The sequence below is a fragment of the Caretta caretta genome, chromosome 17 (assembly GCF_965140235.1).
Source record: "Caretta caretta isolate rCarCar2 chromosome 17, rCarCar1.hap1, whole genome shotgun sequence".
NCBI classification, from domain to species: domain Eukaryota; kingdom Metazoa; phylum Chordata; order Testudines; family Cheloniidae; genus Caretta; species Caretta caretta.
Window position 1 is genome coordinate 7,267,665 of NC_134222.1, and position 26,494 is coordinate 7,294,158.

The 26,494-nt window shown below is 39.0% G+C and overlaps 1 protein-coding gene across 7 annotated transcripts; it reads left to right on the forward strand.

Annotated features, from left to right (window-relative positions):
* The first annotated feature begins 109 nt into the window (after positions 1-109).
* GGNBP2 (gametogenetin binding protein 2) lies at positions 110-26,494 on the forward strand. 7 transcript variants are annotated; one of them, XM_048824543.2, is made up of 15 exons: positions 110-413; positions 1,851-1,975; positions 7,427-7,507; positions 9,031-9,284; positions 10,125-10,223; positions 16,139-16,264; positions 16,376-16,489; positions 19,198-19,407; positions 20,542-20,716; positions 22,397-22,591; positions 23,522-23,672; positions 23,890-24,015; positions 24,109-24,260; positions 24,857-25,099; positions 25,829-26,494. In XM_048824543.2, exons 2-15 carry the CDS (start codon positions 1,883-1,885, stop codon positions 26,030-26,032), a joined length of 2,223 nt encoding a protein of 740 aa, XP_048680500.1. In that variant the 5' UTR covers positions 110-413; positions 1,851-1,882; the 3' UTR covers positions 26,033-26,494. The 7 variants fall into 7 exon arrangements, with proteins under 7 accessions (XP_048680500.1, XP_048680498.1, XP_048680496.1 ...); XM_048824541.2 differs by lacking the exon at positions 110-413 and adding an exon at positions 458-552; XM_048824539.2 differs by lacking the exon at positions 110-413 and adding an exon at positions 629-752.

Genomic DNA, 26,494 nt, shown 5'->3' on the forward strand with positions numbered 1-26,494 from the left:
AGGTCCCCTCAGAGGAGGGTGCCCCCCACCCTCTCTCTCTCTTTTCCCAGAGGGTCTCCCCCCGTGAGGGAGGTGCCCCCCTTACCCGCACAGCGGGGAGCGCGTTTCCTCAGCCAGCGCCTCAGGGCGGACGGGAGGGGCGGACCGATCCCGCCTCGCCGGCGCTGCCCCGGCGCCTCTCCATGACCCGGGGCTGCCCCGAGTCCCCTCACACTCCGGTTCAGCGGGCACTATCCCCAATACCCCCGGCCCTGAGAGCGGGGCACTGACGCCCCGCCGGACTATTTCCCGAGGCGGCGGAGGGAGCCGGGCGCTGGGCCCCCGCGGCTATTTGTGACACCTCCGAGGCTTCCCACTCCCCCGGTGAAGGCCGAACCCAGCTCGGAGGCCCGAGGAGAAGGCGGTGGCGGGAGGTAAAGGTCGGCAGGGCTGGGGGCGCGGCCTGGGCGGGTCACTCGCTCCGCCGCCCGGGAGCAGGAAGAGCCCGGGAGCCGAGTGGGTAACAGGGCGGGGGTCTCCTTTCAGCGGCCTAGGCCCGGGTGACGCCGGCGGGTGAGGCTCTCCTTCGGCGAGGGCGCAGGGTCGGGCGGGGGGGTGATGGTGGTGGTGGTGGTGGTGGGGGGCGGTTGGGCCGCGGCCTCTCGCGAGAGGTAGGCGGGGCCGGGGTGGCGCTGAGGAGACGCGGTAGCTGGGGCCCGGGCCGTCCGCTGGCTTGTCACAGCGCCTGAGGCTGCGGACTCGCTCGGGAGCCGGTAAAGGCCGCCGCGGGGCGAGCGGGGCGGCCTGACAGGCCCCGCAGAGGGTGACGGGGGCGGCCGGACAGGGGAGGCGGGCGCAAGGGGGCCGGGGAAGGCCCGACGGGAGGGGAGGGCCCCTCTGTCGGGATCCCCGCCCGCCGGCTGGCTCCGGGCTGAGCGGCCCCGGTCGGCGCCCAGGCCGGGGAGTTGCCTGAGCGGGTGGGTCGGACGCGTGGGCCGCAGGCAGCCTCTGGTTCCTCGGCGTGCCCAGGAAGCGGCGGGGGCAGGGCGCTACTGGGCCCCGGGGCGGCGACGCTTTGCTCTGAGCTGGCGGGGGCCGGGTCTCTGCTGGGGGGCCGCGGAGGGAGCGGGCCCCTCTTTCCTCCTCCCGAGGCGGGCGGCGGCGCCCTCGGAAGAAGGGGCCCGGTGGAGGGGAAGGGGCCCCGTCCGGGAGCGGGGGGGCCGGGCTCGGGAGAGAGGAACCTCCTCTCCGCTCCTTACATAACCGCCGTGCCGGGAAGCGCCCAGGTGCTGCACGGGGGTGACCGCCTCGCAGACGGGGCTGCGCCCCACGAAGGGATGGGCGGATCCTCCCGGCCCCCCTGTGTGTGTCAAGGCTTGAGGGTAAAGGCCTATTGACAGCCCGGGCGGATTCTTCTTCTCCCCCCTCCCCCCGGTCGTAGTGATCCCACAGGAAGGGGGTTGAGTCCTAGTAAGCGCTTGATAGGCCTGGGCAGACTTTCCGTGATCTGCCACAGTGCCTCCCCGTGGTTTGGTGACACCCCAATAGAGGGTCAAGGTTTGACTCCTCCCACGTCCCGCTGTCTCCTCCCACAGGCTGTGTCGCATTTCCCAGTCTTTACACCTTACGTCCCATCTCTTATCCGTCTGAGTTTCTTCCAGACCCAGAAACAGTGACCTGAGTACAGCAAATGGGTGTGGGCTGGGCGGAGGGGGTCTTTTGCATTGGTGCCTGGAAAGATGAGATTTTTAATGTACACCCTAGTGTGTTGAATCAGGCGATCTGTTGAAGTGGACTCATTTCCCTGCTGGTGAAAGTGTTTTGTAGAACCAGTGCTCTTATTTACCTCTCCGGGGCTTGGCTGTTTGCAGGCTGAAGCTAGGAGGAAGCAGCAACAGCAGAGATGGCGCGGCTGGCTGCAGTTTGCAGAGACGGGGAAGAGGAATTTCCCTTCGAAAAGAGGCAGATCCCCCTCTACATAGATGACACCCTTACAGTGAGTGTCTGTTGTACAAGTGACACCTAATCTCTATGTATCTAGCTGAGCACCTAGCAGTTACAACATAAACAGACGATATGTTGCAATTCCTAGGCGAGGCCTTTCTCTTTAGACATGCCTCTTAGGCTCCTCCTTTGAGTTCTCTCAATGCGATAATCTTTGGGAATTGATAACGCTTAACGCAGCAATGCGTTTTTCACCAGACTTCTTCAGAAAAATATAGGTGACAAAATCAGAAAATACTTTTTGCTTATTTGGGGCCCATGTATGTACAATTTCCAAGAAGTGGTACGCATGTGTCTGTCTACCCAAAAGTAAGGCAAAGCAATCTTTAAATAATATAGGATTAATATAATCGGTGAATCATGAAACTCGGGTAACAAACGAGGCTGGCCAAATATAAGTGACATTTTAAAATAAGTGAGAAGAGGATTAAGTGGATTGGTGGTAAATTTGTGTTTAAAATAAAACAATTTAGGGATGTTGCTGTTGTTTAGGTCCTGCATCAGAACATTGTCCTTTGTACAGTTCTTCTTGAATTGCTTGATGGTTTGGTTGTCCTGTCTCTCATTGCACTCTTCTAATGTTCAAAATCTACAGTCGTGTGATTTTTTTTCTTCTTCTCCCCTCTTCCCTATCTGGTGAATGTGGTAAAATTAACTGAATGTAATTTGGGGGGCTTTGGTTTGGGATCCTCTTGGGTGTTTCACTGAAAGGTGCAAGAAAACCCATAATTAGAAACTGTGGCACAACGTGCCTATAGAGGAAATGTCTTCCTAACCCTAGCTGGTTAGTATTTGCCTTATCCCTGAAGCATGAAACTTTATCCCTAATTTTATTTTTATCCAATCTAATGGAACTGTGGATAGTCTCATCCATATTAATGTCCTCTTTTTTTAATCCTATTAAGTTGTTGGCCTTGATCTATCTGGTGACAATGGATTATATATGTTTATTTTAGAGTAACAGCCGTGTTAGTCTGTATTCGCAAAAAGAAAAGGAGTACTTGTGGTACCTTAGAGACTAACCAATTTATTTGAGCATAAGCTTTCGTAAGCTACAGCTCACTTCATCGGATGCATACTGTGGAAAGTGTAGAAGATCTTTTACACTTTCCACAGTATGCATCCGATGAAGTGAGCTGTAGCTCACGAAAGCTTATGCTCAAATAACTTGGTTAGTCTCTAAGGTACCACAAGTACTCCTTTTCTTTATATGTTTATTATGCATTGTGTAAAAAGTTTCCTTTTATCTGTGTTAAATTCCTGTTTTTCTATTTTGGTGATTTTCCTGGCTTGTATTATGAGATGATGAATAGGAGTGCCTGATGTGCTGTATTTTAGCTGTTAAGTATTTTGAATACACATTTCTCCTCTCTGGACTAAATAGTTCAGTCTCTTCATATGGAAGGATATTCCTGCTTCTAAACATTTGTTACCTCTCTAGACTTCTTGTATTTCTCCTGTGTCTTTTGAAGTATGACTAAAATGAAATACAGACCAGGGAAGTCTTGCTGTTCTGCCTAAGTCACAATTTGGGTAATTTAAATTTTGCTTACCTAAAATTCCTTCTTATTTTAGTGGGCTGAAATATTTTTCTTTTCCTGTCCTAAACGGTTAGTGTTGTTCAGTGCCATCAGACTGTCATTGTGCTTTTAAACAAGAGGTAGGCTACAGCTGTGATTGAAGAGGTTCCTGTGTATAGCGCTAAGTTGTTTTGTGATCCCTTTAGGTGAAAGGTATTTGTATAAGTACTGTCATTCTCATTATATAGAGACATTACTATTGGTTCAGTCTCATTCTGTTACCACTATGGAGTCACAAAAAAATTTCACGTTTCTACATATGCTGGAAGCTCCTCTTTAACAGTTATGGGAATAGTAATTGGGTGGTCTCCTTGGGTTTTTTGTTTTGTTTTGTTTTGTTTGCCCTAGGTCTTAAGTATCTATAATACTTTTTCAGATACTTAAGAAAAAAGTAGTGCATGTTCTGCAGTTGTCTGCAAAGCTTAGCTCTAGTGCTTTACTTTTTTTTAAATTTAAAAGTTATAAAATGAGTGTTTGTTTGATGTAAACAGGCTGGTACTAACCCATCTAAAACTTAATTAAAAACATAGATGATTGAGAAGGTCTGCATCTGTGTAAGTCATTATGCAAACTTAAACTCTAACTGAAATTTAGAAACAAAACATCAAAGTGACCCGAAATTGGTAAATGTGTGTTTGAACTAAAATGTGGTAGAAACTTCCTGCATCATCTAGGAATAATGATAAAGTGGCATAGACATTGCACAGATGCAGTAGCATTTTGCCCCTTTAAATGAAGAGTGCGCTAGCTTTTGTGTCCTGTCTTCTCATAAAGAGAAATTGCTGAAAGATTAAAATAATTTACCTTTTCAGTTTATGAAAATAACATACTCTATATGATTTGTAGAGGGGATGGGTTTGATTTGGTACTGTGGGGACTCCTCTTCCATTTCAGAACCTCAGGAACTGACTGGTTGCTGTTGCTCCTGTCCATAGAACTTCATCCAAAAGCTTGATCTTTGACAGTTTCACTGTACTGTTCAGGAGCCTTGGAGGGCATTCTCTGATGTTGGGGTGGAAGACAGAAATTACTTATTGGCCTTTCTTCACTAATAGCAGCAGATCATTCTGGTACATAGCACATTCCCAGTTGGAGTATGATATCAACACTGACAAAGATCGTCAGTTTCAGGCAGCTGGTGGAAATTGCTATGTGCAGCATGATTGCATACCATATGTGGCATTAACTGGCAGAGAATATATGGGTGCAGGGAACAATTATTTATATTCCAGTAGCACCTACAGGCCTGAACCAGGTTAGCCCATTGTGTCAGGCACTATACAAACATAGTAAATGTAGGAAACCACAATCCTGCACCAAAAATGACATGCTGTTGCTCGCAAAGTGTTATGGACCACAGAGGCATGTAAAGTGGGACCAAAGGAAGGGCAAAAAAGAAGTAGAAACCATAAATGGCACAGGGTAGTAAAACAGAATCCTCTAAAGAATAGAACGAAGCATTCATGTTCTAATGGGACAAAGGTGCTTTCAAGGCTGGGAGAATAGATATTATCATTCAAGTAAACGTCTTTCTAGCTGAAAGAGTAGTATTGGCTGGCTCTAAAGAGAGATGCATCAGAGCTCTGGAGTTGGTTTCAGTGTTGTGGGGGAAGCAGAAGCACAATGAGGATTTCAGAAGGTTGCGCCCCTCTTCTCTAGCCAATTAACGAGGCAAAGGAGTTGGTGAAAAGGAAAATGGAAGCAAACTACTTCATTTTTAGAGTTGACATGTTAGTTCATGTTAGTACTAGTCCAATTTAAAGGGACGGTAACAACAGAGACTTCTGTTAAATTACAGGGTTTTTTTCCCCCACACGTAAGCTCACTGAAACTGAATTTTAAAAATAAATTTGACTTCTCTGCATTTCTCTGTTGGAAAATGAAAATCGGTTAAGCAAACTTCACTTTTTTTTAGTCAGTCTTTCTTTGCCTCTCCATGGTGCAATTTGAAATGTAAACGCTGAAGCAGGTTTCTTGTTTAAAACAAGGATGTTTCTATCCAATGGAAACAATTTTTTAAATAAAAATCTAAGTTTGGGACTGAATTTGAACTGGTGTGGGCCCTGATTCCATAAAGAGCTCTGTGCAGGCTGATCCTTACTTACTTTAGTGGGGCTCTGTGAAGACTCAGTGATCCATGCACCTGGAGCCAGGTGTAGCATCAGGGCTTCAGTTCTTTCAGTAGTTATAGTCAGCTGGGTTGGAATGTTCTCTGCAAGGTTGTTAAATGAAATTAAAGGTAATAAGAGGAAGAAATTTAGCTATAGTTATTTGGTAAGCTACTAGAGTAAGAGTGGCATTGTAATATGTTACATTTTTTAAGTAAATAGTGTTTAAATTAAAGGTACACAAAACTTGGACTGTCTGCAAAAGATTAACAGATTAGTTTTCTGCATCTCCTCTGTTCTCTGTTATACACATTGGAGGAACTGTGAAGAGACGTATCTTAATTGTACCTTTGAAGGAGTCCAGTTCTGTATGTCTTGTGGAATGCGATGAAGGCAGGGAATAGCAATTTGAATACTAAAGGAAGAGACTTGTGTTCTCCTAACTGCAGCTGGTAAAATGTTTTTTTTTATTGTTCCAGACAAAATATTTATGCACCCTTGTTAAAATGGTAGAACAGAATTGCCTGTTGAAACTCCCGATCCATGATGTGATACTGAAATTTAAAATAATACTAACTGGATTGAGGGAACTTGCACTTTGTAAACAAGAAAATATTTTGCTGGGTTTTTGGGTGCAAAATAGATTTTAGTGCTTTTCATTATTTAAACAGTCGTGTTGTTTGACTCTCCGTTAGCAAATGGCACCGTAAGTGAATACCAAATCACCTTATTTTTCCATCTTTTGGCTTCCATGGTGCATGATAAGTAATTAGGCAAGAAATAGTATGAAATATTGTACCAGTTATCACGTAGCTCTGTGGATTTAACATCTTGCTTTGAACCACTTGAGAATTGCACCTACAGTCATCCAAAGCAATGTAAATGCCTTTGGAATACCTTGTTAAATTAATATTTTCTTAAAATTGATACTTTGCAAGAATAGACTGTGAAGTGATTAAACTGTCGTACACGTTTCCATAACTTTTTTTTTTTCTGTAGTTGAGCTATTGGATCACTTTATATAATGCCTTGCAATAATGTGTGGTGGGTTTTCTTATTTGTTTTTAATTGAAGCACTTCTTCAAATATTGTAAATCAGGGTTCTGAACCTTTTTCTTTCCGAGCCCCCCCCCCCCCCCCCCAACATGCTATAAAAACTCCACAGCCCACCTGTGCCACAACTACTGGTTTTCTGCATATAAAAGTCAGAATTGGTGTTAGCAGGTAGCAAGCAGGGCAGTTTCCTGGGAGTCCCCACAAAACTGTTTGGCTTTAGCTTCAGATGGCGGGGCTCAGGGCCCTGGACTTCCACCCCATGTGGTGGGGCTTCAGCTTTCTGCCCGGGGCCCCAGCATGTCTAACACTGACCCTGCTTGGTGGACCCCCTGAAACCTGCTCGCGGCTCCCCAGACCCTGGTTGAGAACCACTTTTGTAGATCATATTAGTAACATCAGTATTGCTGTCTAACCTAATGATTGTTGCCACTTCCTAAAGAAATGTTTTAGAAAAGCACATGTTCTAAAGTGTCTTCTAAAACAGCAAGACAAAGTTGAATGCTTTGCTGACCATTCTGATACCTCTGTATGGAGTACTCTTACATTTAAAGTTTCCATTATTGTAATGTGAGAAGAATGAGGGGATTCAACAGGCAACTGTACATGGATTTTTTTTTTTTTTAAAGGAAGTAGAATAAAGTCAGGTCTGGATTATGTTTGAATTTTTGTGTTCTGAGAGGTTATTTTTTTCTTGTTTAGATGGTGATGGAATTTCCTGATAATGTGCTAAACCTTGATGGACATCAGAATAATGGTGCACAATTAAAGCAGTTCATTCAGGTAAGACACAATCCTTAACTTCCTGTCAGTTTGAAAAATCCATTTGCCAGATTTTACTTTCTCTGGTTACTTGCTTTATGGTATGTACTTCTTCAAAGCTGTATCAGTCACCATGTTGATAAAGTACATTGCTAGCTTGATGTGCAGTGAAATGTGTCTTAGGCACTAGCACCAAAAGACACTGGATACATTACGCTTTTGTCCCATTGCAATTGCTGCTCCTTTATTTATACTCTCTTCTTTCCAAAGATGAAATACCATGTTATTTAAAACAGAAATTTTAGCAAAGTGACATCTGGTTGTCAGTGTGTATTTGTGTATTATACTTTACAGAAACTGTGATTCCTAATTTTATTTTAATCCATTATTTGGTTTCAGGATGCTGCTAATCTGTTTATTCTATTATAAATAAATTTGTCACTTCTGAACATAAGGTGCCTGCATCTACTTCCAAGGCAGGGGTGAATGCACTAATTTATAGTATGGTTAACAGTGGGATTCTAAAAAAGCAAATTTGTGGTTCTCACAATTTTTGGTGTGGAAAACTGTATGTTAATGAAGTTGGCTTTTTGGGGTGAGGGGGATATCCTGTCTCTCCCTCTTTATTCTACCTCCTTTAGGCTGGGGTTGTCAGCAGTAGACAAAGTAGCTTCTTTCAATATTGTACGTTAGTTTTAACTGTGGTATTTCTGACACAGATGCTGTATGTAAAGCATTGCTATGCAGGATAATTGCACTGTTTCTTCTGCTGTTAGTCAAGTATTGAGTAGAATTGCGGCATAGCATCATCACTGCTACACTGTTGCTTTATTTATCTCTGACATTTTGGTAATATTTTTATGTTGGTATTCCTTTAAAGACTTCTATCTGCATTTTTTACATTTGTTTTAAGTAACAATAGAAGATTAGTAACATATATATTTTTTAAAATGCTTTCCCTCATTCATACCCCCAACTTGTGCTTTGATATCTGTTTGTATGGTCAGTTTCACTGACCACAGGGAAGAGAGAAACATGCTGTGTTGGTGGTTTTTGTTTTTGTTTTTTTTTCTTAAACAGGTGTTCAGGCTCCTGAAACTATAGAAATGTAATTGAAAGTTGAGGGGCTCTTTATTGTTATAGGTGTTAAAATCAAAGTCTGAAAGTTGTATCCCACATTCAGTAAATGATGATGATTAAGCAAAATGTTTGTTTCCAAGAAATGGTACACACTCTTCTTTTAAGTTATTAATTTTTTAATATGAAATTGCATGTAGCTTTCAAGAAAAAATCCTTAGGTGTGTCCTGAATTCTTAATAGGAGGACTTCAAATCTCACTCTCAACCCCCCCCCCCCCAAAAAAAAAAAAAAAGATATTTAACTTGATGGAGTGAGCTGGTGACCTGAAATTTTGGGGCTGCAGACAGTATCCACTAAGGAATTTTGAAAGGAAACTTCTGTGAAAGTCTAGAATTCTATAATAAACAACTTAAAAATCAACCCTTTAGAAATCTTAATTCATTGCATCTCTCTCTATCTCTCAGCGACATAGTATGCTTAAACAGCAGGATCTAAATATTGCCATGATGGTGACATCGCGTGAAGTCTTGAGTGCACTTTCTCAGCTTGTCCCATGTGTTGGCTGTCGTCGTAGTGTGGAACGTCTGTTTTCCCAGCTCGTTGAGTCTGGAAATCCAGCACTTGAGCCCCTTACGGTAGGGCCAAAGGGAGTCCTTTCTGTAACTCGAAGCTGTATGACTGATGCAAAGAAGCTTTATACTCTATTTTATGTGCATGGGTAAGTTTAACTTCTTAGTGATGTATCAAAATGCAGTCACTCGGCTTATTCTTTCCATGCCCCTTTCTGAAAGAAATAAGCTAACTTCTGCATGTATGTTTTGCTTAGTTTTCTTGTTGCAGATATGAACGTATTATTGGCACTGTGATCAGATGCTAATTAACTCAAAAGCAAAGCTGAACTGGAAATTGTGTGATCTGTTAAACTATTAAAGTTTAAACTAGCTAATCTTTCAGATGACAAGTTGAATTTGTTGCTTTTTCCAGTTGCGAAAAGGATTCAGAATTAGTATTAAGATTCTTAGCCAATGGCTTCCAAGTGGCCATATGTGACTTTCGTTGGCATGTCTAGAGGAAGGATGCTTGCAATAGAACAGGATTTCCCTCTTTCTCTAGATTGTAATCATTAAAACAAATGATATTTTCTTACCATTTTATACTACAGTAAGTTTGCGCGTGGGGTGAGAGGAAGGAATGCTTTAGTGTAGGAAAGGTTGGACTTAGTAGGCACAGAAGAGGCTTTGTTTTCTATCGATAAAGGCATAAATGTGTCTGGATGGCATATTGGACTGTGATTCGTATTGCTTGCTAGAATGGTTGGTTGGGAAAATGCCTACTGCCCTCCCCTCCTTTACCTGAAACGTTTTATAGGCAAAGGCAATAATGAAAGCAGGAAAAAGAAAAGCTTAGAGTTAATAAAGGAGTGGCACAGTATTTGTATCTCTGATAGTGTCTGTAACAGGCTGTCTTCATTTAATGTTCGCTGGATAATCTTGTAAAGATTTGTTTGCAAAATTGTAACTTCAATTTTAAAACTGATTTCTGAAATGTGTCTACATAGGTCCAAATTAAATGATATGATAGATGCAATTCCAAAAAGTAAGAAGAACAAGAGATGTCAATTGCACTCCCTAGACACGCACAAGCCAAAACCTTTGGGGTAAGTTAAGAGAACTTGGATACTATGTCACTAAAGTATATTGTGTACATTTAAAATCTAAAAATGTTCGAAGAACAGAATTATAGATGAGTATTATTTCCACAATTTGTTGTTATGAAGAGATAGTGAAAATTCTGTAGGTTTATCTGATTTTTGTAGGCAGAGAGATGGGGGGCCAGCAATATACAGTATGGAACTGCATGCATAGGTCCAAAACCCTTTTAGCAGCCTCGCAAAAGCAAAATTTTATAGCTATAAAACTGTTTTGAAGGTTGTATTCCACTGCTGTAACTTCATGTCTGTGAACTTTGAGAGTAGAAATCTTCACCAGAAAAATCTGATTTGAAGACTTTGAATGGCCCCATCTACATTGGCTTTCAAACCCTATTTTAAAAAGTGCATGTATATATTTTAAACATGTATAGCATTGTGGATGGAGCTAAACTAGTGTGCAGCTGTTATTAAATATGGTTGGAAAGCCAGCACAGATGAACACTTGCAGAGAATAGAGCAAAGTCTGTCTTTCACTTAAACAGTGGAAACTTATAGCTCTCTCACACTATTACTGTTATTTTTACAAGCCAATTTACTGTTCGGTCTGCTGTCAAACTGAAACAATTGTACAGTGGTGTGAACCTCATTATGTTAGCTCAATGTTAATTTGAAACCCAGATATGTTCACTTATCCAGTCCACTTAACCACTACTGAAAAATCCAACCAATGCATGTACATCTTAAACGTAGTGATATTTTTATATTGTTAGCTTGAAACAATATTTCATAATGGGTATAGTCAACATTTTTTAATTTGACAATTCTTTGCTGATTTTGGAATGGGGGGGGTGGTCACTTTTTTGTTATCTTCACAAAAAATTGCATAATTATGAAAATTGTGAAGAAAATCCCCTCTTTTACCAGGTCTTTCCTAGGAATAGCGCCATAAGCTCTTTGAAGCCGGGACTGTCATTATCTTATATTCGTAAAGGTTTACATAATGAGGTCCCAGACTTATTGGAATCTATGCATTACTATAATTTAAATGTTAAATAAGTCTTTATATACGCAAATAGCTAACTGTTGTACAGAACATTCCGATAATTGTTTTCTACTGTCCTGCAAATCTGAGCTAAAGAAGTGTTTGTTTATATTGCTGTCAGCTAGTGTGTTGGACTCCTGTGAAAGTTTTTTTATGGATTATAATACTTGTTTAAAGCAATAGTCAGTTTGGTTCAATAAACTCAGTATTTTAGGGCAAGACTACTTGCCACAAAATATAAAAGTTGAAAATCTGGGAGTAGCAACATGCAGGATCGCGATCTAGGGTGACCAGATGAGATGGACAAAATATCGGGACACATGGGGGAAGCAAAAAAAAAAAAAAAAAAAGGCGGCCAGAGCCGAGCTGCTGAAGCAAAAAAAAAAAAAACCCCAAAAACGCCAAAGCTGCAATATCGGGACAAATTTTTTATCGGGATGTCTGGTCACCCTATCGCAATCATATCAATTTGGGGATAGCAACATGCAGAATAACAGTCGTATCTACTTCCCCATGTCCAATCCTGTGGGTATTTCAGGTGGGATGTGGAGTTATTGCAGTTTTCTACTGCCTCCATCCTAACAAATATGATGTCAGTATCAAATGAACGAAGACAAACTGTTCTGAGTGGCTCATTCTGTTGTCACAGTTCCTCTGCCCAGGTAGCTGTTCTCACATCAACTTGAAATATTTTCTCTCTAACGTGACCACTGAATCTTCTTCTTAATAAACAATTAGGCCTAACTTAGTCCCCAAGTCCTTGGTCAGAGCTCTGATGTGTATGTTAATGCATATTAGTAGCCCTGATTCTCTTAATGTAGTCTACTGAATTGCTAATTGTTTTTTTATCACGGTTATTTGCTTTGTGTGGCCGGATTTTTTTGACCCCATGGAAAGAATTAAGGGGGGCGTGGAAACAAATAAAACCACAGTTCCTTTGGGTGGAGGGGGAATCATGATACTAACATTACAGTTGCAAACCACCATTCTGTCAGCTCTGCTTCTATGTTGTATCTCTTTCCCTTTGTCTGGTCTATTTAGATGATGATATCTTCAGCACAGCGACTGTCTTTCATGTGTGTGGGTTTTTGTTTTTTTTTTTGTACAGTACCTAGCACTGCAGGGTCTCATTCTTGGTTGGCCCCTAGGCACTGCTGGTAATCAAAAGAGAATGTGTAATAAAGATAAATTAGATCAGTTTTCATGTGTTTAATTGTGCTTGTAGAAGCTTTCTGTAAGTCTTTCATACATCTGTGTGAAAGTGTGCAAGATTCATTGACTGCAGATTTTATGAATAAACGTGTTTTGAATTGAATATATAGTATGTTAGTATAAATAGACTCAAGTCTAGTTAACCATATCGTTTATTCAAAATGTGATGCCATAATATTTGACTCATTTGGACTGTGCAGAGCTTGAAGCATTAAAAATGTCTAAAATTCATTAGTTCCCTCCACCATCATAGGCGTGTACACACTTCAAAATATAGTTGGTTTTTTAACTGTAAAATTTACTAGTTGGCTGCTGCTATGACATCTTGCCATTCATGTTGTCTTTCTTGTTTCCATATTAGGTCGTGGTCTTTTGATTTTAAAAACAATTCAAGCAAATAAATAAGATATACTGAATCTCTAGTTGGGTGGGATTTACTTTGCTAAGTTGAATGGTGTAATAACAGGGACTGCAAGGGATGTAAATGTAACTAAGCCCGGGTCTACGCTACGCACTTACGTTGATATAATCCCCTGAGCAACGCAGTTATACAAACTGAACTCCCCCTGTACACAGAACTATGTTGATAGGAAGTCTTCTCCCGTTGACATAGCTACTGTCTCTCTGGGAGATGGAGTACCTACTGTCGGCATAGGTAGCGTCTTCAAAGCGCTACCGTGGCGCAGCTGCAGTGCTGCAAATGTAGACAAACCCTTAATTAGTAAAAGAGAAATTCTTAGAAAATCTTGTGATCAAAAGTATAAGACTAAGTGAAACAAAAATCCAATATAGTCAATGCTGGAGTTGCAGAACATACCCTTCAGAATACTGCAGCATGAGTTAAGGAAAAGGAGAGTGCATATGTGTTTACAAATATGTATAGGGAGATGGAGACATTACTCCATTTTAGCTTTTCCTTCAGAAGTCCAAATGAAAGCATGAATTTATCTGATCTCTGTTGGTTTTGGAGGCAATAACTGAGGATTAGTAGGGGGCAAATAACCTAACTTTTTTCAAGACTAAACTTAAGTTCGTGGAGGGGATGCTATGATGCAGTTGCCTACAATGGCATGTCGCTCATGTGCAATTGCTATTAGTAAACAACTCTGGGGGCTAGAGATGGGATAGTAAATGGGGAGAACTTTGAGTTCCTCGAGAATTCTTTCCCAGGTGTCCGTTGTTTGGGTCTTTTCCACATGATCAAGATCTAACTGATCGCCCTATTTGAGGTCAGGAAGGAATTTTCCCTAGTTCAGACTGGCAGAGACCCTGGGGTTTTTGTTGTGTTTTTTTGTTTGTTTGTTTGATCTTCCTCTAGAGTTTGGAAGCTTGCTTGTTTGAACTAGAGTAAATGGTAGACTCTTTGTAACTTGAAGTCTAGATCATGAGTTGAAGATTTCACTAACTCACCCAGAGGTTATGGGCGTATTACAGGAGTGGGTGGGATGAGGTTCTGGGCAATGTGCAGGAGGTCAGACTATATGATCATGATGGTCCCTTCTGGCCTTATAAAGTCTATGTAAATGTTATCCCTCATTGGAATGTATAGGAACCTTGTCAGTATCAGTTGTGCTCTGTCTTTGGCAGAGTAAACAACAACATGTCAGAGCTTGATCAGAAGTTTCAGGTTGTAGGACAAACTTTTTTTTTTTTTTTAAACACAAACTTGTCTTTCATTTATGATGTCCATTCTCTGAGAGGCTGGGTAGGAGGAGGGAAATAAAATTGATACTGTTTTTTGTTTTGTTTTAAACTCTGTATGTCTTGAACTTGAGATAATAGTAGCTAGTCATTAGTTCCATCTCTGACTAGATTAAATATTTCAATAAAGAGAAATATAATTGGTAGTACACACTGTTTTGTGGCATAAGCAGAGGCATAGAAGCTAGAGTAATATAGTAAATCCAAGGGAATATGACAAGTTTAGTCTTTTTTGCACGTTGATTTCTGTAAGATGAATCCTCAAAAGCCGCTTTTTCTCTAATAAATGAATATATATCTTATTCTCAGGTTGAATCAGACCAAAGAGGATTATGAAACAGAATGGTTCATACATGAACATAATTAAAATTTTGCCTTAGCTCTCTCAACTTGCATTTTATATATATATATATTCTATAGTATGCAAATTGAGGCTTCCAACTCTCAGATAATGCTGTATGTAGTCAACGTGTGTAGGAAGTTTAATTTACATGGCTTGCGGTTTGCTTAAAATATACTGTTCAATATAGTACTGCATATACTATTATATATTGCAGAAATCATCAGGTACTAGCAATATTGCTATCAACCCAACTAAATCTGCAGTTTTGAATGAAGGCAAATGTATTAATAGCTTAACTGAGGAGGTGGGATAGAATTTACGTGTGTGTCCAAGAATAAATAGTTGTGAATGATCTTCAAAGTAACTTCTGACTGATTTTATTTTTCCTTTGCAAGAAGCCTTGCCTTTAAATAAGATAATCACAGCTTTGCATTATGCATCTTATATATAAGATTTAACATGGAGTTTTAATTTGTTTTCAGTAACATACTAAATTTGTAGTTATAATTACAAATAGTCAACTACTGTGGTTATTGGCTGACAAGTAGTTAGGAGCCTATATTCATACCACCTATTGAATTGTAAAAAGCATATCATTATTGTGTTCCCTTTGGGGCTCAGAAGATAACTTTAGACTCCACTTCAAGTCTTAAGGATTATTTACACTTGGAAATTTTATCAAAAGAACTGTTCTAAAATAGTTATTTTTGACAAAAGCCCCAGTGTGGACACTCTTGGGCCTGGTCTACACCTAAAACTTAGGTAGACCTAGCTGTATCTCTTAGGACTATGAAAAAAAATTCACTCCTTGTGCGACATAGGTTGTCCCACTTTGACGAAAGAATTTTTCTGTTGACATAGTTGCCGCCTCTCAACAGGGTGGATTTACTAGTGACCGAAAATCCTTTCTGTTGTCGTAGTGTGTCCACACTACAGCGGCATAGCTGCAGCTGTGCTGCTGTAGTGCTTGTGTAGTGTTGACATACTCTTATTTTGGAATAAGCGTGTCCTTTTCTGATTTAGATTCATCCTTTTCGTCCATAGGCGTATTAATGCTGGAATTTATACAGAAATAAATTTTCCAGGGTAATTGTTTCCAAATCGCTGTTTCGGTAAACTTCCAAGAGTCAGCAAGCCCTTCAGTAAAAGTGAATTCTTTGTTTCTTCTCTGCCATACAACTGCTAACTCTTTCAGCAAATGTATGCTGTTTAAGATAACTGAAATACGGTGTTTTAGCTTTGAACTTGAAGTAGTTGATGGTATTGAAGCATGTCTTAATTTCAGATTGCAAACTAAATATCAATTTGCTGTGGAAATAAAGATTGTAGATACTTTACATGAAAAGTAGTACTTGATTTTGGGGGTGGGGGAAATGTTACCTACAACTTGTCATTGAGATCATGATTCTTGCAGAAAACAAATTCCATTTGAGAGTCCTTGTCACTGATTTTATGGAAGAATAATAATTTTTCTGGGACGTGCAATGCTTTCCTGTATCTTGGAATATATAGGATTCAAACTAAATTAGCTACTGTAGGATTTTGATAGCATGTTTCAGGAAAACATTGTAGTTTACTCTAGACGTGTTATAGCTGTAATTTTTTTTTAATACTATGCTACAGTGAAGGGAGCAATAGCACACTCAGTACAGAGAAATTAGGTGCAGATAAGAAAAATAGTGAAGACAACAGGAAGGAGAGCAAATGTAGGATCACTTTCCACTATGGACCTTTCCAGGGAGCTGCCAGGTAAAATAATTAAAGAAAAATAACACTACTGCTTTCCTCTCTTTCTCTCTCTCAAAAGAAACTAATGTGCAGTTTTTGTTTTTAATTGGTATGGTATGTTTCTTTCTGCAGGGGTTGTTGGATGGATGTGTGGGAACTCATGTCCCAAGAATGCAGGGATGAAGTCGTTTTAATTGATTCTAGTTGTCTTTTAGAAACATTAGAAACATATCTGCGAAAACACAGGTAAGTTAAGGGAATTAAAATGTTTTTTACACTTTATACCTTACATACTGGGGATTCTCTCATGAAACAAAGTATATAAAGAATACAGTTTGACGTTAAAGGTCAATTGAAAAGGTCTTTGTTAAGCTCTGACAATTTTGCAAAGCTCTGCAATAGTTGATGAGACACCAAAAAACAAGATGTACTATTTGGTTGCTTGATAGTAATAATGCGTCATAGCAGGAGAAATGTAGAACCCTAAGATCAGGCCTTAGCTTACTTTTCATTTATGATTTTTAGCTAGTACAACACTGTAACTTGTATCTTAATTCTAGCTACATAGTCACTTGAGATATGAAATGGCATTCTTTTTTTTAATATATTTCCTTTCCCATTCAATAAAGATTGTGGAAGTCTTATTTGCAACTATTAAACTATCATGTGGCAGCTATTAGAAAAATATCAGAGGCAGCTGACTTATCTGAGGCATCAGCATTTGATTTGATGTAAACTATTCTCAGAAGATAACTTAAGAATCAAACTCCACGTGTTTACACCCTGTGCCCCTTTTTATTGAGTTTGATTGAAGAGTATGAGCAGTACTTCCAAAACTATTTCTTGATCTGAGAGAATATTGTGCTATAATTGACCTTTTTAACTTGCACTTGTAACTTAGTCTCACAATTTAATCAAAATGTAGTAACAAGGCAATGCCTGGATAGAACTTCAGGCCATTATTTTAACTTTCTAGATTGAGTGTATTTAAAGCAAAACAATGGTAAAAGTTTCTCAATACTGTTCTCTGTTATACTTTTAAAAGAGCAGGTAAAAATCAACCATATTTAACCATCAAAATATGCCTATGTTTTATGTATTAAGTTAATAAAAACAGTATTTCCAGTGTTTGACATTTTAGGTCCTTTATACCATATTACACTTTGTAAAAAGTGTTTAGTTTACCCCTTGCATTAGAAAAATATATGAAGTAATTCTTTCCTAAATGTGCAATTTCTGCATTATTTTTTTTTTTAAACGTATACTTCTCTTAGAGTCCAATTGATCTGTGGATCAGCCGGCTGGCTGTTATAGCTGTATATTTCCAAAAAGGTTCAATAAAAACTTGTTTTGCCATAATATTTATGGGACCCGTTCAGCAAACTTAAGAATTGCTTTCCATTTAGAATTAACCGTCTTAATTTGGAATTACTTTTATGCTTACACTTTTAAAATAACAATGAGAACAAAACCAGTGAAAGCAAGGGTGTTCAATTAGGGTTGCTATAGCATCTAAATTATTTTTAATATTTTAAAGTTCTTAATGATCCTTTGGCACCATTATCTCTAGTGCGTAGGAAAATATAGGACAGTGTTTTTTTTAATCTGGTCAGTGTGGCAACTGGTGAGTGTGCACTAAATCACAACTGCATATGCATGGCAGCTATCTTACCAAATTAAATTCTTTACCTTACAACAATCCAAAGGTACCAATAGGTATTATGAGAAAAGAAAACCTTAAAATTCATAGGAACAGAGTGTTTGATAAAACTAATCAAACAGCTGTCTGTCACAAACAGCTTAAGTCTTTTTACAAAATTCAAAATAGCCTTTAGTTGGCAGTATGCCTAATATAATATGTTACTGGAACCTGGATAAATATTTCTATTTTCCCTCACTTGACCACATAAAAATAGGATATAAATGGGCCACTGCTTAGCAATTGAAACGTGGTTGACTTATAAAATATTGTCTCTTTCAGTAGATAAAACAATTTTTGTGGGGGGGTTAGTGGGGAAATATAACACCATACAACCCAAAGTTGACATAAGTAGGCATGCAACTTTTCAGAATTTAAAACTGAACTACGCGCACATTGAGTTTGGACCATAGAATTTTTTCCGTAGCTGTCAGTCATTTGAATAATTAAAGCCTTGAATATCAACATTACTTCTCAAAATAGTTTTAAGCTTGGTTCTATTTTTTTCGATTTAGCACTTTTCTAAAAGTGAATAATGCACTTCACAGCTAGTTGAAAGCCCTTAGTGCACTGTTTTATGACACACTTAAGGTGAATTAGATACCTTGTATAACCACACATCTTTGTGTAGCTACTTGCACACATTTTATTTGTTTAATATGTACACTTTGCTGTAGTAAAATCTAAGGCACTAAAGTAGTTTATAATGGAAATACTGATCTTATGCAGCACATACTAGGTAAGAATGTATTCTTTGATGTCTCCCATTATTCACTGTAGTTACTTAAAACATTCTGAAGTCGCGTTACAAAGTCACTTACAATGTGCCATAGATGGAAAAATAATTTTAAAGGTACAGGAATTGTTGTGCTGGCTTGGACCAGTGATTCACCTGGTCCAATATCTTGCAGGAATCTGCATAATAGACAATATGGAATAATCTGTCCATAGGGGAAGTTTCTTCCTAATGCTAGCAGTTTGTGGTTGGTTTATGCCCTAAAGTATGAAAGGTCATATTAACAACTTCATTATATTATAAAATCTACTATATACTTTGGATATTATCAATGTAAGTCTTTTTAACATTTTTGTTTGAAATATCTTAACTTGTAGTGGTTTAGTTTAATAAATGTAATATGCACGGTTATATTCCTAAATGACACTTATAATGGTATTAAACTCTGTTCTAAATTGCTACTTCAATAAGAATACTCACTCCTACTCTTTTTTTTTTTTTAATTTTATTTTAATACAGGTTTTGCACTGACTGCAAAAATAAAGTGCTTCGGGCATACAATATTCTTATTGGTGAACTAGACTGCAGCAAAGAAAAGGGATATTGTGCTGCACTTTATGAGGGTTTGCGTTGTTGTCCACATGAACGTCATATACATGTATGCTGTGAAACAGACTTCATTGCACATCTCTTGGGTCGAGCTGAACCAGAGTTTGCAGGAGGGTATGAGTATGTAATTTGCTAGAATGGGCTATCTAGCGCTTTGCTTCTTTATTTTATTTCTGAACATATGTTGCAAGAGTGATGATTAATATTTTCTGGCTCTGCTGCATAACGGATTTTTAGATGTAACCATTTCTGTTTGATCTATACCTTCATGATAATGTTTCAAAGCAGTGAACATTTCATTAATCTCTTGGCTCATTTAAATCTATAAGCAAAATTGTAAGAAATTGTTAAATGCCTTGAAATTAATTTGTTCACTCGTTAGGGCTGCCTTGCTTTCCCATTGAGGTGTTCAAGATGTGTGAAATAGAACGGGAATCCTGAATGAAAGTTTTGCTGAGTAATTTTATATATATAAAATCCATAATTTAAAGATTAATTTAGCCACTGTCCTAAAATCTTCCACTGGTAATATAGTTCTGAACTTGAATAACTTAGACTTTTCCTCACTGTTGTGTGTGTTGTGAGAAAAGCAGAAGCATGATGTTACAAATACTTGTTTTTAATAGATAATGGTTTATAAACTGGTACTGGGATACAGTTGCTTTATTGCAAGGTAGGTAATTCGTAAACTTGCATTCACCTTTTTTGAAAGATGTTATAAACATTTTGTTTCCTACTTTCTCTCTTAAAGGTGCAACTAAAATTCTCACTAGACTATAAACTAGATAGACGATGAATCCTAGAAAATCAAATGTTTAACTGTGCCCTACTGACATTCAGAATTATAACAAAGCTCTTGCAATATCCCTCCACCAGTAGAAATCATGTACTGGTGGGATAACTCCCCTCGAAAGCCATAGAATGGTAGATGCAATGCAGCCTTTAAGGTGCTGTGCACAGGTGAACGTGTCATGAGAGCGATTGATGCAGCTTCAGATTTTTGTTCTGGTTCCTTGTATTTTGCATTTGCATGCGGCACAGCAGAACTCTATACAGTCATTACTGTCATTATGCAAATGTCTCTTCAGATTGTTTTATCTTCTGTAGAAATGTTCACATTCAGCTGCCTTAAATGTACAGTAAATAGATTCTGTTGACTTTCTTAATGAAAGGAATAGTTTATTACTGTGCATATCTCTACATCAATACATTGTTCATCATAATCCAAACCAACTCAGTATAATCTTGTTCCAGACGAAGGGAAAGGCATGCTAAGACAATAGACATAGCCCAAGAAGAGGTTTTGACTTGCCTGGGTATTCATCTTTATGAAAGACTACACCGAATCTGGCAAAAGCTACGGGCTGAAGAGCAGACATGGCAGATGCTTTTTTACCTTGGTGTTGATGCTTTACGCAAGAGTTTTGAGGTAAAAATGGGTGGCTATTTTAAAGTCTTATGACTGAGCATTTAAACTAAAGGTTTTCTAAATTAACTATTAACTTACAAAAATTATCTAATTCTTCACCATTTATGATTTTCATTCTGACATGAAATGCAGCTTCGACAATGGGAAAAACACCCCATTATTTTATTTCCCAGTCCAGTGCTGCTGTACGCTGGACTCTCCACAGTGAACTAGGTCACAGGGACATGGTGAAAACTTCTCTATGCTACAGGTTTTAGCTATGCTGTAATAAGGTTACCTTATTTAGTCTCAACTATGGTGAAGAATTGGAAGGATGGGGAAGCCTTTGAATTACAAATGCTATAGCAAAATGCCTACATTCAAACAAAACTGCGTTCACTGGAAACTTCCAAGTACTTGGGGGAAGGGGAGAACCTACAATACCTAAATTTGGGTCAGAACCTTATCTGAGTGTCCTTTTAACATTTACTCACTCATGATCTCATGCATCCTTCAGTGCCTTTGACACTAAAATTCCAATATTTTTATTGGAATAGTTCTGTTTTCCTCATCTTGTATATTATATGGTTTTTCTTTTTTGCTGGTTCCTTTTCATAATGACTGTTCTGTGTCCAAAATCTTTATGAACAAGTTTAAAGAAAAAGAAAAAGATGAAAATCCCCATTGGGTGAAGTTTTAACTAGATTAAGGCTCAACTTGTTCCCACCTTATAGCCTTACAAAACATTTTGTAAGAATTTTTTGTTGTTGCTATAGATGTGGCTCTGAATTACCAGTGCTTTGCATTTCCAATTCCCTAATGAGGGAGCTGCTTTAAAAACCACAGCTATGGGGGAGCCTGATTTTTAGTCATAACATGACAGGTTTTTTATTTTGCAAAACCTAAAACCTTTGTTTTCCAATATGTTAAAACACACGGTTGAAAATTAAAATCTTCCTGTGATTTTTTTCGAAGGGCTGGTCTACAAGGGTAGGATGTAAATATAAACCATTATAGTGAGACTGGTATAACTCCCCAAAGCTTGTGTTGCTTTGGAAGTGGTTTAAGCTTAACCAAGAAAAGCCACTCTTATTCCAAGATGAGTGCCCACATAGGGAGTTATGTTTTGTCAAAGTTCCCATATATGAACGCCCTTATTGTGATATTCTTAACTCTAAATACATTATGGAAGATTCTGATGTTTTTTTAAGGGTTTAGATTTCTCATCTTGCTGATGCTCCAGGCAGCTATACCCATGAGAATACTGCTATGTCTTTATCTGTGTTGCAGTAGTACCATAATTATTTAAACAGAACATTTTTCCAAATCAATTTTCTTGCTTTACTCTTCCACTTTTCACTTTGGACAAGGAACATTCACAAATCTGTTTCACTAATGTTTGTTTCCAGGTTTTCAATGCACTTCAATTCCACTTACATTTCTTGAAATAATTAAATCATTTAATAAAATTTATATTGATGCATTTTTATTCATAAGTCTTCTAGGAGCATCCTTCCCAAAAATCTAAATTTGGGGCCACATTTGAATCGACAGTTTTCCTTAAGCACTGGGAGTGATCGTGCTATGATTGACTCAAACTACTTACCAGTATATCCTTTTTATTGCCCTTTCTGTTTTATAAATGGAGAAGCAAAAGTTTAGCTTTAACTCCTTTAAACAGGCTTTGAATTTTATTAACAGATGGCTGTGGAAAAAGTGCAGGGTATTAGTCGATTGGAACAACTCTGTGAAGAGTTTTCAGAAGAGGAAAGAGTACGAGAACTTAAACAAGAGAAGAAGCGCCAAAAACGGAAGAATAGGCGGAAAAATAAGTGTGTGTGTGAGATTCCTGCTCCCTTACAGGCAACAGAAGAGAAAGAAATAAGTCAGGAGAAGGTAAATATTGCTGATCAATTGGTTTAACAGTTTCTGTTGCTATTGATTAACTAATTTTGAGTTAATAACACTCTACGTTCTCTTGTTCATCACGTTGTTGGACTCTACAGTGCTTTTTTTTTTAATTTAATTTATGTTTATTGAGGGACTAACTTTTTTTTTTTTAAAGCGTCTCTCTAAGGAACTTTATACTACTTTAGAATAGTTTTGCCTTCTTGTAAAGGAATAGTTTTCAAACAAGAATTCTGATTTATGGAATTACTAAATCTAACTCTGGTTATTTGAATAGGTAATAACCTAATTTTTTTTAAAAAGATGACTTAACTAAAGAGAACATCAGGTTTTGCATGCTACTCAAAGACAAGTACCACCAATGATGGCCTTTTATAAAGAGACTAAGGGTATGCCTACACTTTAATTAAATGCTTGCAGCTGGCTGATGTCAGCTGACTTGAGCTTGCGGGCTTGGGCTGAGGGACTGTAAAATTGCAGAGTAGATGTTTGGGCTAGTGCACGAACCCAAGCACTGGGATCCCAGCCCGAGCCCTGCAATCCCAAGTCAGCTGACATAGGCCAGCCACGGGTGTTTAATTGCAGTGTAGACACACCATAAAGTACTCTTCCTTACAATGGCTTCAAGTTCTGTGCTGCTGAATCTAGCTATCAGTAAATGTACCTATCTTTGAACTGTTGGAACAGGGTTCTCCATGGCCATGTTCTGGGAAAGAAAGGATGTCTTATTTAAGTTTGATATTTTGCTTTTTGAAGTGATACAAGCAATATGATATTTAACAGCCTTATCTGACCACAGTAGTTTCTCTTGTGGTAGGACTATCCTTTCTAGAGATTTAAAGAAAGCAGAAATAGACCAACGTTATCAGCTGGCTGGTTATTTCAACACTTGCGTACCTCTCTTGGTTTTGTTTTAAGGAAAACGCAGACTTCATGGACAATAGTTGCAAAGCCTGTGGTAGTACAGAAGATACTAGCAGTTGTGTAGAAGTAATTGTTACCAATGAAAGCACTTCATGTACCTGTCCCAGTAGTGGCACTCTTTTGGGTTCGCCTAAAATAAAGAAAGGTATGTTAAACTCATTTTTTATAAGTGGTTATTCTGAAAACATTTTAATGTAGGGTGAGGGAAGATATTTTCAGACACTCTTTCTTTTGGAAAAAATAGTTGGAAGAAGTAAGAGAATATGAATTAAAAATTTACGAGCTTCTTGTTTGTAGATCCCTAACTAAAGAACCTATAACTTAACTGCTGTAGATTACAGTAACTTCTCATTTCATCTCAGGTTTATCTCCACATTGTAATGGTAGTGATTGCGGCTATTCATCTAGCATGGAGGGCAGTGAAACGGGATCTCGGGAGGGTTCAGATGTAGCCTGCACTGAAGGCATTTGTAACCATGACGAAAATGGTAGGTTCAGCAAGAACTTAATGTTAACATTATCTTAGTGTATAGAAAGCATAGAAGATGTGTTTGAGAGAGGAAATCAACTGTCTTTCACAGGTGATGAGTCATGTGTCCACCGCTGTGAGGATAAAGAGGAGGATGGGGATAGTTGTGTGGAATGTTGGGCTAATTCTGAAGAGAATAACACAAAAGGCAAAAACAAAAAGAAGAAAAAGAAAAGCAAAACGTTGAAGTGTGAGAACGATCATGTAAGGACAACTGCTTGCTTTAGAATTCTAACTTAGTTATGCATGTATTGTAAAATAATTATTGCAAATTCCCTCATTTGGATTGTGGCTAATGCTACAGGTATAAGCAAGATGGTGTGGGTTTTTCATCTCCCTCCCTCCCTCCACTTTCTCATTCAAAAAAATCTTTGAAGCAAGTATCAGATTGTCTTGAAAAAAGTCTCTTTATTCATCAGCTACCTATACACTTTAGTAGTGCATTTTTCCCTTATGCCCTCTCCTCTTCCTGTATATCTCAACCCTGTTCAGGTGGGACACACCTGTGATAGGCTAGTTATCTCCATGGTCCCGTAATCAATAATACGTAGGTGAAGGTAGTAAACTAGCATACCAAGTGCCCATTTCCCGTCACCTGAAGTATTCAGCATTTGAACTGGCCTTCTCTACCCCCTTTCTAAATACTGCTTTGTGGAATTGTTTTTGTGAGGAAATACTGTCCGGTGTCTCTACCAAATCGTCGTATCCCAATCGTGAAATCAATTCAATATTACAGGTTTAAAAAAAAAACAAAAACCTTCCAGTAATCCATTGTAAATTATCTTAATTCTTTGATTCAGAAGCGTGGAAGTTGTATTGCGGACCCAAGTAGCCGGGAGACCTCAGGAAATACCGTGTGCAGAGAGTTTCCCCTTGACAAGCCCAGAGACCCCCAGGCTGAAAGCTGCTGCAACTCAGAAAAAAATGGGCAGCAGCTGCCTTGGTTTGACCCCAGGAAAAAGGTGTCACGATTTGCAGAATCTACAGAACCCTCGCTTGCTCCTGACTCGGGAAAGGGCGCCAAGAGCTTAGTGGAACTCCTTGTAAGTAACCGTTCGTTTGTTTGAAGGCATAGGTTTGTAGCCTGCTGCTCTGAATCTTAGGTTCTGAGGAATTCCAACTCTGTATGTGGTATGCTAAGGCTTGGTACAGGGAAGAGGTAAGTGGAGATGCACCTCATACCTTGTTCCCGGTGTTCTGTTCCCGGTGTCTGGTTGGTTGGTTGGTGTTGGTGAGACAGCCTTATGGGAGACGTCTCATTCTAATTTTTGAGTAAGTTGAGTCAGTGGAATGAATAATAGTGGCAGAATGGCAATCTTGTAATGAAGATGTGTGCACCATCTGTGCTCTTGTGGAGCATGCTAGTGCGAGCACAGATTTTCTCAGACCATTTCCCCCTTTTTTTCATTGATCTGCATCGCTCCTTATTTTGAAAGTTCCATATTAATGCCGTGACCTTTCACCTGAAAACAGAATAACTCTCTAAAGCGAAACAGTGCTGCTGCTTAATTTTGCCAGAGTTCAATGCTGAGTAGACACCGCATGTAGCAAAGCATTGTGAATCAAACCCAGATCACTGGGCTAGCTAGTTAGGACTTAGGTGTTGCCACCATGTGACAATTATTCTTTGTTCAGAGCAACTGTAAACTTTGAACAACACTGTACATAGGTATGAAACTTGAACTGGAGACACTGTCATTTTACAGATTAGAGAATGTGCAGTGTTGGAAGAGCAATGTTCATATTTTTAACTATCTTTTTTTCCTTTGTAGGATGAATCTGAATGCACTTCTGATGAGGAAATCTTTATCTCACAAGACGAAATACAGTCATTTATGGCAAACAACAAGTCTTTTTACAGCAATAGAGAACAGTACCGACAGCATCTGAAGGAGAAATTTAATAAATACTGCCGCTTAAATGATCACAAGAGGCCCATTTGTAGTGGTTGGTTGACAACGGCTGGAGCGAACTAAATACAATAAAATAGCTCTCTTTCATTGAAATCCTCAAGATGACTACTGCGCCTTCTCTTTCAAAACCTTAATTTAGTGACTTATGGCAAAATTTTATCTTAAAATCAATGTGATCCTTTTTTTTTCTTTTTTCTTTTTTCTTTTTTTTGGTGGGGAGATTGGTGGAGGTGATTTTGTTAATTTTGATCTTTCTTCAGGCTTGTTTCTTTAGTTGAGTAGCTGTGCAAGCCTCTCATAATTTATGCCATCTCTTTTCATTACATGTTTCTCTTACTGTGAGACTTACAAAAAGCAACCTAGTGGCAAAGTAATGTTGTACCTATAATTCTGTACAGAATGACAATGAGCTGAATATAAGATTTTACAAATAGACATCCATTTGCAAAATGTTTTGGATGTAATATGTTAAAGCGCAATGTGCAAAATTTAAATAAAGAATATTTATTAATATGCATAGTAAAA

Excerpts from the sequence above, each read along its gene's own strand:
- GGNBP2 (XM_048824543.2), top strand. The coding sequence starts at position 1,883 with ATGGCGCGGCTGGCTGCAGTTTGCAGAGACGGGGAAGAGGAATTTCCC. Across the intron at positions 7,508-9,030 it reads AATTAAAGCAGTTCATTCAG|CGACATAGTATGCTTAAACA; the intron begins GTAAGACACAAT and ends TCTATCTCTCAG. Across the intron at positions 22,592-23,521 it reads AAGAAATAAGTCAGGAGAAG|GAAAACGCAGACTTCATGGA; the intron begins GTAAATATTGCT and ends TTTTGTTTTAAG.